At 46.0% G+C, this 17,144-nt stretch overlaps 1 protein-coding gene across 3 annotated transcripts in view; it reads left to right on the top strand.

The window, feature by feature from the left end:
• The window catches only part of LOC140384641 (uncharacterized), a 508,791-nt gene that overhangs the window by 409,838 nt on the left and 81,809 nt on the right, over window positions 1-17,144 (top strand). For all 3 annotated transcript variants that reach the window (XM_072466529.1, XM_072466530.1, XM_072466528.1), the window contains one exon: window positions 13,588-13,740. In XM_072466529.1, the coding sequence (XP_072322630.1) occupies window positions 13,588-13,740 (153 nt within the window). The remainder of the gene's footprint in view (window positions 1-13,587; window positions 13,741-17,144) is intronic.

Here is a 17,144-nt window from a genome sequence, read left to right as displayed (position 1 = left end):
AAGGGGTGGGGGGAAGGCCCAAAGGCCAACCCAACTCCAGGCTTCGGATTAAATGTGCTCCCATCGAATTTGAACTGCTCAACCTCCAGACCGATATTCTTGCGACATGGCAGCCAGTTCTCAAACTAGGCTGGGAACATCTCCACCACCACACCGGAGACACCAGCTACGACCAGGCTCTCATGGGCTCCCTTTCGTCCTCACCCAAAATCTCCAGGATGGGCGACAGGCCGTACAACAGAAACTCAACCGTGCAGAGGCAGGCTTCCACCAGAGATGGCGCTCTGTCTGCTACAAGAACTTTCTTGTGCGCCGCCATGGCCTCTATAAAGACACCTCACAACTCTTCAAATTGGGCTTTAAAGTCCTGCACTGCAGAGCCAAGGCTCCGAGATGGATCACCTTCACCGTTAGCAGCTATCATCTGTCAGTGTTCACTGTATCGTCAGGGTGGGAAACCTCTCAAAGACACCTGCGCCACCAAAAGCTCCATCCAGCCTCCCCAAATCAACGAGGATTAAAGCATATTGTCTCAACTCAAAAGTGCTGAATGATTGACCAGCTAACCTCAGTAATGCCATGTAAACCAACAAAAAGACATAAAAGAGATGCGAACAAGGATAAAAACAAAGATTGAAAGATGAGCAGAGCTGGAGCTCACAAAAACACAGCCACTCCCACGCTCACATCATGAGATCCCCAAAATAATTGAGTTAACTAAGCATTCAGAATTTTCATCTTCTAAATTGCATCCTAATATTTATTGGTGAGTTTTATAACTTTTGTATGATTTCACGTCTTGTTTTGTGCATGTCTAGACGAAACTAGGTACAGTAGCTCAGTTGACTGAATATTGAAGATCTTTCTTTCTGCAGGAAACTAAATCTGACATTTAAATTGTGATGTTTGAATAGCAGGAAACCTCTGTCAGAAAGCAATAAAGTCAGGAGTTTCAAGCTGCAATAATAATGTTCTGTTCTGTTATAGTCCTAATTTAATCTGACTCTAAAACACTGAGAATGCATTTAATTGCATTTCCCCTTTAATGTTAGTTTGAAATATATAACTTAAATGCAGTATTGTTAATTCAGAGCTTAAAACAAAACCTGATTACGAGATTCTGTCAAATGTAGATTTTATCAAAATAATCAAAAAAGGAATTGTTTGTGAGAGATAAACAGAAAAACAATTAAAAGAAACTGGATTTACAAGCTGCTTTTTAAAAATATATTTTTATTCATGAAAGATTTTCATTATAATAAAATAATAACAATACAGCAAACCCCAATTCAAACAACACCCAACCGAATCCCAGTCCACTCCCCTTCCCCCCTCAGCCATCCATAAAGAAAGCAAAACCTTAACCAAAAGACACCCCCACCCCCAACAACTGACGGTAATTCCTTGGAAAAGGAGATTAAAAGCTGTCGACACGAGTAGAACCCTTTCACCAACGGCTTCATGGTATACTGGATCTTCTCGATACAAAAATTCCCTGAAGTCCCCCCAACCAAGCCGAGGCCTTAGGCGGCACCGGGGACCTCTACCCAAGCAGAACTCACCTCTGGGCTATTAAAGAGGCAAAGGCAAGGACATCTGCTTCGTCCCCGTCTGCAGCACCAGCGAGTCCGATACTCCAAAAATGGCTCCAGCTGACTACCCCAAATCCCTGACATTGTGTCAAAAAGGAGACCCAGAAGCTTTCAAGCTTGGGACAAGACCAAAATATGTGCGTATGATTCGCTGGCCCCCTAGAGTACCGTTCACACCTATCCTCTACCCCCCTGAGAAGAACCCACCCTGATCAAGTGCACTCTATGCATCAGCTTGAACTGGATCAAGCTTAACCCTGCACACAAGGAAGTGAAGAACCTCACTCCAAACTCCTCCTCAAAAACTAAACCCAGTTCACCCTCCGATTTCCCCTTTGCTTCTTTCAACGAAGCCTGCTTCGTCGATAACATTTGCCCATAAATATCCGAAATCTAACCCTCCCCAACTCGGCCGAGAATAGGACCCTGTCCAAGATCAAGGTACGATAGTGCCAGGGGATGTGAAGGAAGCTCCTTACATAGAAAGTTGCGAACCCGCAAGTACCTGAATACATTCATTCTTGGGAACTGGAACCTCTCTAAAAGCTCATCCATACCACAAACCTACCTCGAGAAACATATCCCTAAACCTCTCACACTCCTCCCTCTCCCGTGCCCTGAATGCTGAATCCAAGCCAGACGGTACAAACCTATAGTTCCTGCAAATCGTAGCCAACAGTGACATGGAGCCCAGCTTAAAATGCTGCCTAGAATTATTCCAAATCCTCAAAGTGGCAATCACCACCAGGCTCGAAGCGAATCTTGCAGGGGAAAACGGGAGTGGTGCAGTAACCAGGGCCCTCAGACGTGCCCTTATGCATGAAGCTGCTGTGTTTTGTCCCTTGTACTTTAAGTTGAACCTACCAAACACTTTGTGGTAATACCAGGTATTGCGGTACCTGAGAGGTGGATGACCATTGGCTAGACCCAGGAGTCTATCATTGGCTGATGTACATAGCTCCGCCCTGAGAGGCGGAGTATAAGAACCGATGCTGTCCCAACAGCCTTCACTTTCTGTATCGAAGCTGCTGGGGAACAGTTCTAGCAGATTAAAGCCTATTAGTTATGATTCACCTTGTCTCGAGAGTAATTGATTGCGCATCACACTTCTAACCATCCAACCAACTCCTTTTATTGTGTATCGTGCTGTAGATGGCAATCTGATACAGAGCACGTTATCATGGAGTCTTGCTATTCCTCTGGAACTTGCTAATTCCTCTGGAATTAGTGGGAGACTAGAGGACTGGGAAGTCTTTAGGGGACAACAGAAAGCTACTAAAAAAGGCATAAAGAAGAGCAAGGTAGACTATGAAAGTAAACTGGCTCAGAACATAAAAGCAGATAGTAAAAGCTTCTACAAATATATAAGACAAAAAAGAGTGGCTAAGGTAAATATTGGTCCTTTGGAAGATGAGAAGGGAGATTTAATAATAGGAGACGGGGAAATGGCTGAGGAGCTGAACAGGTTTTTTGGGTCCGTCTTCACAGTGGAGGACACAAATAACATGCCAGTGACTGATGGAAATAAGGATATGATAGGTGAGGACCTTGAGATGATTGTAATCACTAAGGAGGCAGTATTGGGCAAGCTAATGGGGCTAAAGGTAGGCAAGTCTCCTGGCCCTGATGGAATGCATCCCAGAGTGTTAAAAGAGATGGCTAGGGAAATTGTAAACGCACTAGTGATAATTTGGGAGGAATAACAGCAGAATAGATTATTATTTAAACGGTAAGATGTTAAAACATGCTGCTGTGCAGAGGGACCTGGGTGTGCTGGTGCACGAGTCGCAAAAAGTTGGTGCGCAGGTGCACACCACCTTAAGAAGGCTAATCGAGTTTTGTCTTTCATTGCTAGACAGACGGAGTTCAAGACTAGTGAGGTTATGCTGCAATTGTATAGGGTGTTGGTGAGGCAGCACCTGGAGCATTGTGTTCAGTTTTGGTCTCCTTACCTGAGAAAGAACATATTGGCACTGGAGGGAGTGCAGAGGAGATTCACGAGGTTGATCCCAGAGTTGAGGGGATTAGATTATGACGAGAGGTTGAGTAGACTGGGACTGTACTCATTGGAGTTTAGAAGGATGCGGGGGGATCTTATTGAGACATATAAAATTATGAAGGGAATAGATAGGATAGATGCGGGCAGGTTGTTTCCACTGGTTGGGGAAAGCAGAACTAGGGGGCATAGCCTCAAAATAAGGGGAGGTAGATTTAGCACGGAATGTAGGAGGAACTTCTTCACCCAAAGGGTTGTGAATCTCTGGAATTCCAGTGAAGCAGTTGAGGCTCCTTCTTTAAACGTTTTTAAGAAAAAGATAGATGCCTTTCTAAAGAATAAAGGGATTCGGGGATTTGGTGTACGGGCCGGAGAGTGGAGCTGAGTCCACAAAGATCAGCCATGATCTCATTAAATGGCGGAGCAGACTTGAGGGGCCAGATGGCCTACTCCTGTTCCTAATTCTTATGTTCTTATGTCTGCTCCTCCGAAATCATCCCGGGGAGGCAGGGCTCTAAACATGTTGCCAGCACCTTAGTCAACAACTTAGTGTCAAGGTTTAACAACAAAATGGGTCGATACAATTCACATTCCTTGTCCTTCAGGATCAAGGAAATCGATTCCTGCATCAAGGTGGCCGGCAACAGTCCCCGGGACACAGAATCATTAAACCTCTCTCGCAGAAGCGGGACCAACGGACCTACAAATTGTAAAATTTGATAGAGAACCCATCCCGACCCGAGCTTTGCCCGTCTGCATTAACCTAATACAGTTCATGACCTCCAGCCTTATCAACGCCTCCGATTCCCGCCTTCTCTCCTGCTCCAGCACCGGAAGGTCAGCCCATCCAAAAACTCCATCATTGATGACCTCTCCTCTCCGGGCTCTTACTTTACAGTCTTGGTAGAAGGCCTCAAACGCCTCATTAACCTTCTCTTGGGCGGAAACCCACCCACTTCCCGAGTCCCTGATCTGCCTTATCTCCCGGGGGGCAACCTGCCATCTCAGCTGGTGCGCTAACAGATGCCTGGCCTTCTCACCATATTCATAAAAGTTCCCCCTCGAGCGTCTGAACTGGTTCACTGCCTTGCCCGTTGACAGCAACTCAAATTCCGGCTGCAATTTCTTTCTGCTTGCAAACAACTCCAGTGTCAGGGTAATCAAGTACTAGCGGTCCAACTCGAGAATGGAATCCACCAGCCTCTGCCTCTCTACCCTTCCAGATTTATTCCTGTGCGCTGGTGAGAGGTTATCTCCTCCTAATGACTTCCCAGAGCATGGAAGGCGAGACTGCCTCATTCTAATAAACTCAATATACTCCCCAACGATGGAGGATATACGCTCACAAAATCTCCTATCCACAAGCAATGTCCTGTCCAATCTCCACAGGGGTCGCATAGAGCAGGCAGGCTCCACCATCAGGTCCATTAAAAGTGGAGCATGTTCCAAGATAACGATCGGCGAGCACCCTGCCCCCTCACCCCAGGGAGAAGAGACCTACCCACCAACACAAATTTAATCTGGGATGAATAAGGCTAACCGTGGATTGGGGTGAGAGGGGTTAGGAAGCCCCCTGGAATATAAAGGGGTTAAATGGCCCAGTAACAAGGACCCAGGGGGGAGGTACATAATCATTAGTGGGTCGTTGGCGGTGGTATTAGTCAATGTGTATGCACAAAACTGGGATGACACAGCATTCATTAATAAGGTGCTGGCTTCTATCCCGGGGGGGTACTTCAATTACATTCTGGACCCTAGGACGGATAGGCCGAATCTCAAATCTGAGTCCACCAGGTCCACCACAAAGGAATTGTTGGTTTTCATGGGCCAGATGGGGTAGGGCAGACCCATGGAGATTTATGTATCCGAGGGATAAGGAATATTTTTTTTCTTCCCACGTCCATCGGGTTTACTCCTGGATTGACAGAGGCCTCACAACTACTCCTCTTGCTGTCTTCTGCCTGTGACACATTTCTATGCATCTCTCACAGTGACTGGTATATTGTCCTATTAAACTGTGGGATGCCTGCATATTGTTCAGAAAGTAACCTTGTCGAGACTACCTAGAGATGTAAGCACAAAAGATTTCAGGATATGTTATTCATCTCTTGAGAGTTTCTGTCCAGTTTTCCCACACTTGAAGACAGCAATTACCTTCTGTTCATATTCAGTGGATCACAAAGCATCAGCTCTCAATACAGTCACCCAGTATTGGCAAGGGTTATACTGGTGAGTACAGATTTCTATGCTTAAATACTGGTTCTACAAGAGGTGCGAATGGCATCAAATTTTCATCTGGGTACAACAAAGGAGAGATGAACTTGTCTGTCAATGACTTGAATGAACGCGGACAAGTAGACTTGGTTGACATGTAGATTATGAAGGACAGAAGACTACGTGGAGTACCTGACCGAGTTCCATGCCATTCGTCCTCTTAAATCCAAGACAGCAGCTGAAGTTGCCCATGAGTTGCTTTTTATATTTCGAGACATCAAACCTCCACAGGAACAGCACAATGGCACAGTGGTTAGCACTGCTGCCTCACAGCTCCAGAGACCCAGGTTCAAGTCCGGACTTGGGTGACTGTCTGTGTGGCGTTTGCATATTGTCTGCGTGGTTTCCTCCCACAGTCCAAAAGTGTGTCGGTTAGATGAATTGACAATGCTAATATTGCCCAAAGTTAGGTGGGGTTACAGGATAGGGGTAGGGGTTTGAGCCTAGGTAGGGTGCTCTATTGGAGCAGGGGCCAGTGCAGACTCGATGGCCGAATGGCCTCCTTCTGCACTGTAGGGATTCTATCATATTCTTCAGTCAGATAACAGAAGGGAGTTCAGAGCACAGGGCATCCACAAACTGGCAACAATCTGGGATGAACTGGTTTTGGTCAGTGGGCATCTCAGAGATCCCCAGAATCAAGGTTCTGTGGAACACAATAATGGTGATATGAAGCTGAAGCTAATGACTTGGATGCATAACAACGAATGTGCTCAGTAGAACTATAAGGTGTACATTTTGTTCAGTGGGCTATGAACAGCAGTTCCATGAGGTTTCTCATAGAATTATAGAATTTACAGTGCAGAAGGAGGCCATTCGGCCCATCGAGTCTGCACCGGCTCTTGGAAAGAGCACCCCACCCAAGCCCACACCTCCACCCTATCCCCAGTCCCCAGTAACCCCACCCAACACTAAGGGCAATTTTGGACACTAAGAACAATTAGCATGGCCAATCCACCTAACCTGCACATCTTTGGACTGTGGGAGGAAACCGGAGCACCCGGAGGAAACCCACGCAGACACAGGGAAAATGTGCAGACTCCGCACAGACATTGACCCAAGCAGGGAATTGAACCTGGGACCCTGGAGCTGTGAAGCAATTGTGCTAACCACAATGCTACCGTGCTGCCCACATGGCCAATCCACCTAACCTGCACATCTTTGGACTGTGGGAGGAATTTTCAAAGATGGCTCCCTACCAAGGGCTCAATGGAAACAAACCACTGTGTGGCCTCAGATCAAAGTTGCCAGATGGGTTCCTCAACAGAATCTCAGCCACCATTGAAGAAGAACTGGAAAGTCTTCTTGAGGAAAACATGCAATATTCTGATCCTGAACTGGCCCCTGGACCATCCAAGATGGAAGATCCTGAACGAGTCCTAGAACCATCCGCAATAGATGAACATGGACAATCCTGAGCCAGCCCTTGGATCATTCAACATAAACAACTCTGAGACATCCCCAGGACCATCTACTATGAATGACCCTGAGCAGGCCTCTGGATTATCCACTACAGATTACCTTATCCAGATGAAGAACTTCATCCTGCCAGAAGTGCAAGGAACACCAGGGCATTACACAGCAAACCAAGCGGATGATGGCACGCAGCACAAGGTTACTTTGGGCTGTTGGAGCTGGAGACAATGTGGCTATCCCAGTGTCAGTATTTGACTGCAGGAAAGGTGAACCGCAAAGTGTGCTGCTGGCAGCTACTGATTGGAACAGCTAAGGGAATTGTGAAAGGCAAACTTGCCAAGAATCCGTTTGAATTTGACAATGGACTGAGTTCTGAAGACATTCCAACAGAACAATTCAGCCTTTGTGAGACTGTACTTGCATAAAGTGTTTGTGGTGGGCAAGCTTCCAGAGATGTCACTACAGGAGTAACTGCTTATCAAGATGATGGGCGCGATCTACCGGCCACACTGCATCCGAAAAACTGCGCAATGTGGCTGGTAACTGGCAGGAGACCCTGCTCCCGGAATCTTCCCGGCTCGCCACACCTCACGATATCTTGTGAGAAGTCGCGATGTGAAGCCCGCCCATTTTGGTCAGGGTCACTTTTTGGCAAATCTGCACATTAGAGCCAGACAGCTAGTCTCACTTTTAAATGCAGTTCCCTGAGGTAACCAAGGAGGTGGGATCTATCCCCTTTGCCTTGGAGACCTCGGACAAGTGCCATTCAGTACTGGACTCCACAAACGGGGACCAGACGGAACGGCACTCGTAGGGGTCTTCCAGGGAATTGGACGCCCCTCGGTGAATGCCCTCTGGGCAGAGTGGTACCTGGCATTACTGGTGCCACTTGGGCACCCTGGCACTAGCACCCTGGCAATGCCACCTAGATGCCAACCTGGCGCTGCCAAGGTGTCAAACTGGCATTTTATGTGCAGTGGTGATCGGGCCGGGGGTGCCCTGTGCGGGTGTGCGGAATGCAGCGGGGAGCCTGAGGACACCCTAACAGTGAGTTGTGGCTTGGGGGGTTTCGGGGGTCGCGTCAGTGGCTCGAGACATCGGGACTTAAAAAGTCGTGACTGCTGCTTTATGGGCATACAGGCAATGCACCTACCTCTGCTCCTGGCTTTAAAATTTATTTTCAGTCTCCATCCTGCTGAAAAAAAGGAATAAAAAAATAACCAAGCTTTCCTGTCTCAAAAACAAAAACAACTACTAAAAGATCCAGTTCCAAAACACTATCAGCCAACTTAAAATGCAATATAAAGAAAGCAAACAAAAACAAAACAAACTCTGCTAGTTCATTGCAAAAACCCGACGAGTACAGTATGTCAAGTGACTGTTCATGGCTATAGGAATATTGTTCTCTCCAACTTTTAAAGGTACATATCAATAACCTTGCAATGAATATGCTTTTCATGGGAATTCCTGGGGAAGAAAGGATACCTGAGGCATCATTGAACAGTACAAGGCTCCTGCACCCCAGCACTGGCCATCAGAAAACACTTGTAGCAGCCTGATCTTTTATTTATCTAAGGTGAAACAAACAGGCTTTATCTTACAGTCCATAATAATCAGGGCCAAATCCCAATATGACGGCATATCAGGTCTCCTCATTCGGGTACAGGGTACACACCCTACATCCATTGTTTCCTGTAAGCTATGAACACTCATGTCCAAACAGCAACCCAAAAGTTACCGTGTCGGCTGGCCCCTTTAAGATACCATACAAAACAATTTCAAAGTGTCACATAGTGAAATGAACAACGGAAAGAAATAGAGGGGACATTTCCTGCACCCCTGCAAACTCAAGAATGGTCAACCTAAAATTTCTGTGATCTTATATTTATTTTTATTCTTTCACAGGGTATGGTCATTGCTGGCTAGGCCAGCATGTGTTACCCATCCTTAATTGCCCTTGAAAAAATGGCAGCAAGCCGCCTTCTTGAACCACTGCAGTCCATGTAGAGTAGGTACATCCATGGTGCTGCTGGAGAGGGAGTTCCAGGATTTTGATCCAACGACAGTGAAGGAACAGTGATATTGATTCAAGTCAAGCTTGTGTGTGGTTTGGAAGAGAACTTTCAGGTAGTGGTGTTCCCATTCACCTTCTTCCCATATTCTTCTCGATTGTAGAGATTATGGGTTTGGAAGGAGCTGTCGGAGGAGCCTTGATGAGCTTCTGCAGTGCATCTTGTAGATGGTACAAACTGCAAAATATGTATCAGAGGTGCAGTGAGTGACTGTTTAATGATGGGATATCAAGCAAGCTGCTTTGTCCTAGATGGTGTTGAGCTTCTTGAGTGTTGTTGGAGCTGCACTCATTCAGGCAAGTGGAGAGTATTCTATCACACTCGTAACCTGTGCCATGTAGATGGTGGACAGACTTAGGGAAGTCAAGAGATGAGTTACTCACTAGAATTCCCAGCCTCTGACCTGCTCTTGTAGCCACAGTGTTTATATGGATAGACCAATTCAGTTTCTCGTCAATGATAACCTTCTTGATGTTGAAGATGTTGGGGATTCGGCAATGATAATGCTATTGAATTCAAAAGAAGGTGGTCAGATGGTCTTTTGTTGGAGGTGGTCGGTATCTTGCACTTGTGTGACACAAATGTAACTTGCCACTTAACAATATTGTCCAGGTCTTGCTACAGACAGACAAGGACTACTTCTTTGGAGTAACGAATGCTACTGAACATTGTGCAATCATCAGCAAACACCCCACATCTGATCTTATGATGGAGGAAAGGTTATTGATGAAGCAGCTGAAGATGATTGGGCCTAGGACACTAACCTGAGGAATTCCTTCAACGATATTCTTGGACTGAGATGACTGACGTTCAACAATCACAACCATCTTCCTTTATGCTAGGTATGACTCCAACCGGTGGAGTCTACAACCACATATACCACATTTCAAATCTCAGGACCTCTCAAATTGATTTAAAGACAGTGTCGTTGACAGGAGAGGCGATTGGGGGAAAAGTGAGATGTTTGCGGTCTTGGCGAGGGGACAGGAGAGGCGATTGAGGGAGCTGCCGTTTAGATTAGCAGGGGGAAGCTTTAGGTACCTAGGCATTCAAGTGGCGCGGGAATGGGAACGGCTGCATAAATTAAATCTGGCCCGACTAGTAGACCAAATGAAGGACAATTTTCAGAGATGGGCCACGCTTCCGTTGTCACTGGCTGGGAGGGTGCAGACGGTGAAGATGACGAGATTCCTGTTTGTATTTCAGTGTCTCCCCATCTTCATTCCGCGGCCCTTTTTTAAACAGGTCAACAAAGTGATCACTGGCTTTGTTTGGGTGGGCAAGACCCCGCGAGTAAGGAAGGTAATGCTTGAGCGGAGTCGGGGAGAGGGCGGGCAGGCGCTGCCAAATTGTAGTAACTATTACTGGGCGGCGAATATAGCCATGATCAGGAAGTGGGTGGTGGGGGTGGGGTCGGCATGGGAGCGTATGGAGGCAGCTTCATGCAGGGGCACCAGTCTGGGGGCGTTGGTAACTGAGCCTCTGCCGTTCCCGCCAGTACGGCACTCCACCAGCCCCGTGGTGGTGGCGGCCTGAGAGTCTGGGGGCAACGGAGGAGACATGTGGGAGCAGAGGGAGCATTGGGCTGCTCCCCAATCTGTAATAATCATCGGTTTGCCCCGGGAAGTATGGATGGGGGGTTCCGGGTATGGCGGAGAGCAGGGATTGAGAGGATGGGGGATATGTTTATAGAGGGGAGCTTTCCGAGTATGAGGGCGCTGGAGGGGAAGTTTGGGCTGGCGAGGGAAAATAAATTCAGGTATCTGCAGGTGCGGGACTTCCCACGTAAACAGGTGTTAACCTTCCCACTCCTACCATTAAGGGGGATTCAGAGAACAATAGAAGAGCAAATTTGTCGACAAATTGATGAGAATTCCAAAAGAGTTGCAGTTATAGTAGAAGAGTTCAGCTACCCTAATATTAACTGGCATAAAATCAGTGTACAGGGTGCAGAATTCTTAAAATGCTTGAAGGTAAAATATTTTTAGCTAGTGTGAGGCCAACAAGTGAAAGGACAGTTTTGGACCTATAATTAGGAAATTAATTTGGGCAGGTAGAAGACATTTCAGTGGGAGAGCATTTAGTGTAGTTATACAAAATTAGACCAGGAGTAAAGGGCGGGATTCTCTCGGCCCGGGGCGAATCGCGCCAGGCCGCCCGGACGCCAGGATGCGATACTCCACGGCGGCACGGCGGCGTGGAAGTGGGCAGCTTGTGGGGGGGTGGAGGTGATCGACCCCAGGGGGGGAGGGGGGCCTCCGTTGTGGCCTGGCCCGCGATCGGGGCCCACCAATCGGCGGGCAGGCCTCTCGGGCTGGAGGCCTTCTTTCTTCCGTGCCGGCCCCTTTAGCCCTAGTCGAGGCCAGCGGGGAGAAGGGAGCCACTGCGCATGCGCGCGTTGGCTCCGGTGCCACTGCGCATGCGCGGACCCCGCGGCACCCAGTTGATGCCGGGATCGGCAGCTGGAGCAGCGTGGGTCGCTCCAGTGCTGTGCTGGCCCCCTCTGGGGGGCCAGAATTGCTGTTCCTGAGGTCATGTTGACACTGTCGAAAAACGCGACAGCGTTTCCAACAGCGTCAATGCTTAGCCTCAGGATCAGAGAATCCCGCCCAAAGTTCCCAGTTAAGGAATTGCCAATTTTTGTAAGCTGAGGTATAGTTAAGCAAAAATGGAAGGAGACAGCTACTTGAAGGTAAATCAGCAGCAGAACAGCGGAAGGCAGTTGAAGAAGAGATGATGAGAGCGCAAAACAAATATGTTCCCACAAAGAAAATGAGTGATGTTACCAAATCTAGAACCCTTTGAATGCCAAGCAGCTTACAGGATAGGATAAGAGAACAAAATGGAAGCTTAATATCAGATACCTAAAGCTCAATACTGTGTACTGGCTTTGTCTCCCTTTATTCTTCCAACCCCACAACCCTATGAGATATCTGCGCTCCTCTAAATCTGGCCTCTTGTGCATTCCCAATTATACTTACTCCACCATTCGCTAAAGCCTATTATTTTAAAAGTTATAAGTTGCTGGAGTGAATTCTATAATTGTCAAAGCTGTTTTAATAATTGTTTGTCCCAAAAGGTTAGTAAAATGGAGGATACAAATTTGTAAAAGTTAAATATTTAGAGAAAGAAGAAATGTGGTCTTGGTTGATTTAATTTTTAGAATCTTTCTTAATCCTAAAGTTAATTTAAAAGGGATCACTGGAGCTGATTGGCCTTTGTTTTACTCTCCTGTAGCAGCACCTACATTATGTTGCATCCCTCCAGTGCCCCTCCCCAACCAATGAGTGATGTCACAGATTGGATTCTTAACTAGTGATGTATTTAGAATATTGGGCGATCTAAATTAATCTGGCAGCCTAATGGGACATTTCAGAGAGTGAATAAATGTTGTAAGAAAATAAACTCTTCCAATTGACCACTCTTGGCAGAAATTTATTGCAAAAATGTTCACATCGACAGACCTATTGATTTTCCTACCATTAAAACTACTGATAGAAAATTACAGGCTTGGGAGTATGTAATTTCTTGAAAGGTATGCACCAGGGGTGCCAAAACAGAAAATCTCATCTAATATCACTGTGCTTTGCCTTTGTGATTAACTTGACAAGACATCAGAATTGGCTTGTGACTGTGTTATCCAGTTTAAGGAAAATTAGGTGATAATAATTAGGTGATAATGTAAGTGTTCTGCACTTGTTCACAGGATCAGAAGATGGATTCCAACAAGCAATAACCTACAATGCATTTGATTTTCGCCTTCTAGAATACCTACTGTACCACCTCCCATTATACCACTCAGCTGTTTCAGCAGAACTCCCTGCATCAAGAAATACTTTCTGATTTTTACCCTAAGTTTGGCTTGCATAATCCTGAACCTGTGCCCACTTATACTCTACTACGATATATATGAAAGTATAAGCTCATACATAGCAGAACTCATGGGAGTGTGTTGGAGCAGCGATAGATAAAATCCATTTGTGTTGTAATCTATGATTCCAGACCCCCACATGATGCATGCCTGTCATACAGAAGAGCACTTATCTTTGTGAATTGACCTTGATATATTAATAAATGCACATAATTGCTTTCGTTAGAATGTTGATAATGTGCCGGGTATCATTAATTACTGTAATTAAAGGCAAACAGATTTAATCTGGGCATTCCCTTTTCACAATCTGATTTAAATAATCATATTTGTTAAGTTGAACTAAAACAGCAATATTTTCTTTAACAGAGCGCCTAGTGAAAATGTCTTTAGAAGATCTCCGAGAATTCCTTCAGGAAATTATGTCGAAAAACTTTCATTATGATGATGATGTTGTTATTGAACAGCTGGAAAAGTCCATGGTCGAGCTGAGAAAACTGAAACTTGAACTTCCCCCACCAGGTACGTAGCAATTCTACAGCAGGCCAGCTGTATCCATCTTTTAACAATCACCTCCATTTTAAGTTTCAATCAACATTTGTCAAACGCAGAAAAGTCTTTTTATTTAAATAAATTGTACATTTTGTTTTAATTATTTTAAATAACTCCACTCTTCTCCACTTTCCTTCCAATGAAGAGCTTTTTTTTTCTTCCCTTATCTTCCTTTCGGTCCCACTATGGTGTACATCACTCCCTAGCTGGAAAGCAAAGTTAATATTCTGTACTACAAGCTTCTGGCTGGGTGATGAATTTCAGGCAGTGCTCCTTCCCTCACTCTGATTTAAAGGATTGCCTCCAATTTCCATCTCCCCAGAGAGTAGCCAAGATGCAGATATTAGCAACTGGGAGCATTGACCTTATCCACCCCCAATTTTGCCTTGGTTTACAAAAGAAATTTGTATTCTGCCTCTACTTTGAGGCAAGTCAAGACTGTTATAATGGAAATGGGGCTAGACAGTTGACGTAGGGTCAGAAGGGGTAGGAATCTCGCTGTGAATAGATATATTAAAATGTACACTTGATAAATATTACCCTTTCAAGTTTAATACGGATTTAGACAACATAAGGTGAGAAGTTGATTGCAAAATCATGTAAACTATTGCAAAAGGTGGCTGCTAAAACCTGTACCAGCAATGTACAGAATAAAAGTAATTCATTGTAGATTATATGCACAGCACACACTCTGCCCATTTGTCCCTGAATTGGCCAATATTAATATATTTGCATATTTAAGGAGCGTTGCAGATGAGGTTCTCATCCCATCAGCTAACATTCAGTTTTCACCCTGCTGACCTCTGGTTTTCAGATACATTAACAGGCAGCTGTGAAATTAATTTCTTGCCAGAACCTCAGAACATTGGGGTTTATCACTTTCTAAAAGTTGCCAGTTAGGGGGCATGATTCTCTGATCGCGGGACAGAGTGTCCGCGCTGTCGTGAACACCATCGCGTTTCATGACAGCGGGAAACGGGCGCGGGCACTAGCGATTCTGTCCCCCACAGGGGGCCAGTATGGCGCTGGAGTGGTTCATGCTGCTCCAGCCTCACTTCCTGGCACGCACTGGGGGCGGAGGCAACCCGAGCATGCGCAGTGGCGACGCGCCGACCCGCGCATACACGGTGGCTTTACGGAACGCGCCGGACCGACGCAACATGACTCGGGGTTTCTGGGGCCGGACGCGCAACAAAGTAGGCTCGGGGGGGGGGGGGGGGGAGGGAGGCCGGCCCACCGATCGGTGGGCCCTGATCACGGGCCAGACCCCATCGGAGGGGCCCCCCCCCCCACAGGCCGCCCGCCGACCTTTCGCGCCGGCAGTGACCAGGTGTGGACGGCACCAGCGGGAGTCTGCTTTTTCCGCTCAGCCCATCCGGGCCGAAGAATCGGCAGCCCGACCTCGTACAGCTGCCCGCGACCGGCGCCACGCCAAACGCGCCGGTGCAAATGGCACCGATCCTCCGCACCTCGGAGAATCGCGCGCCGGCGTCGGGGTGGCGTGGCGCCAATTCGCTGGCCCAGCACGGGGCTGGGAGAATCGCGCCTAGGGTCTCTGATACATTATAACTATAAGTTGTCTTCTTGTAATATTACAAAAATTAGGGGATTCTCTGAAAGTTTGACTGGTGCTTGGGGATCATATTCTGTGCTTTGGTGCATTTTTCCAAGATAACTAACATAAATGTCATCATTTAGAAACTATGGTACCTGCTATTGGAAGATCCCTTGAAATTTCATTTCACCAACTCCTGCCTTAAGTGCCCTTGAAATGTAATTTCACCAACTCCTGCCTTAAGTCAAACAATATTTTTTTTCCTCATGTTCAATATTTGTGTAACTAATAATTTCGAACCCAACAAAAATGGAAAAAAAAACATTTTTTTTAATGTTCCCATGATTGTACTCCTGGGTTAATAATTTTTAATTCCTGGCTCAGTGGTTAGCATTGCTGCCTCATGGCGCCAAGGACCACGGTTCGATCCTGGTCCCAGGTCATAGTCCGTGTGGAGTTTGCCCATTCTCCCCATGTCTATGGGGGTCTCACACCCACAACCCAAAGATGTGCGGGGGGGTGGATTGGTCACACTAAATTGCCACTTAATTGGAAAAAAGAAATGAGTTGAGTACTTTAAATTTAGGACAATACTCGTGAGTTCACAACTCCAGGTAGTGCAACATTTTAAAATTGCATTTCCTAATTGGCAGAATGTGACTAATGGGCATATCTTTTTATTAAAACAGTAAGAAATATATACAAGGCCAAACAGTACAACACTAATTTTGTGTTGGAGAAACAGGGTACCCTCCCCTCAGTATCAACGTACGGAGGGGGGGGGGGGGCGGGGAGGTGGTGGGGTACTCTGATTATTAAAAACAGTTCACAACACAGTTGTACTAAAAAACAAACGGTACACATACTAAACTTTGCGCTGGAGAGACCAGATACCCTCGCCTCTGTACCAACAGAAGGGAAAGGAAGAGGTGGTGATGGGAAGAAATTTAAATTCTTCCACAAACAGCAGTTAAATGCTGAGTGAATTGTTAATTTTAAATCTGAGATTGATAGATTTCTGTTGACCAAAGGTATTAAGGGAAATGAGGAAAAGGGTGGGTGTGCGAGGTTAGGCCACATCAGCCATTATTCACCATTCCCTCTTTTTTTGGATTGCAAGGTTTATTGACATGTGTGGCTCCAATCATTTTTTGGGGGGGGCGGACATACACGCACAGTAATTTAAGAGGCCAACTTGTGCGCAGCCTGCATGGGAACTTTCAGTTACTGAGCACACGGCTCAGGGGGAGCATTGTTCCTATTGATTCCTATTTGCATACTCTCAAACGTTTAGGTTTTTATTACCACCTTGTGGTCACTTTCTGGTATTGCATGTAAAATGCTACCAATCATGTCTCATGGGTCATACCAAAGGCACAGGACCTTTGTGCTTCTGATTCCCCCTCCCCATCTGTGTTATAAAAATTTCATAGACCACTTGTAAAACATTACCTGCAGAAGGGGTTAATGTTCTGTGTTTGACTTCAATCAGAAATAGTCATCAACAATAGTCATGAAACAAATAGATATTGTTCTCTCCATCTGTTGAGTGTTTTTAACATTCTATGTTTTCAATTTAATTTTGCTTCCTTGTATATATGTCTTTATGTTGGATCTTGAAAGCACAGATGATTAAAAACTATTTCATGAATTGTGAAGGGGTACATTCATCTCACTGTTTGATTGCAAATCTAACGCCCACCATTGACTTGAATTCTTTCAAATTGCTCATATCACGGTCCAGTTGCCTGTGGATCAAAGACCCAGATACTGTGTATGGAGGAGCCAGAATTCTACCATCCCAAACTTTTTTAAAGAT

Source organism: Scyliorhinus torazame, chromosome 10 (genome assembly GCF_047496885.1).
Source record: "Scyliorhinus torazame isolate Kashiwa2021f chromosome 10, sScyTor2.1, whole genome shotgun sequence".
In the NCBI taxonomy this organism is placed as follows: Eukaryota; Metazoa; Chordata; class Chondrichthyes; order Carcharhiniformes; family Scyliorhinidae; genus Scyliorhinus; species Scyliorhinus torazame.
This window is presented reverse-complemented; position numbering and strand designations above follow the sequence as displayed.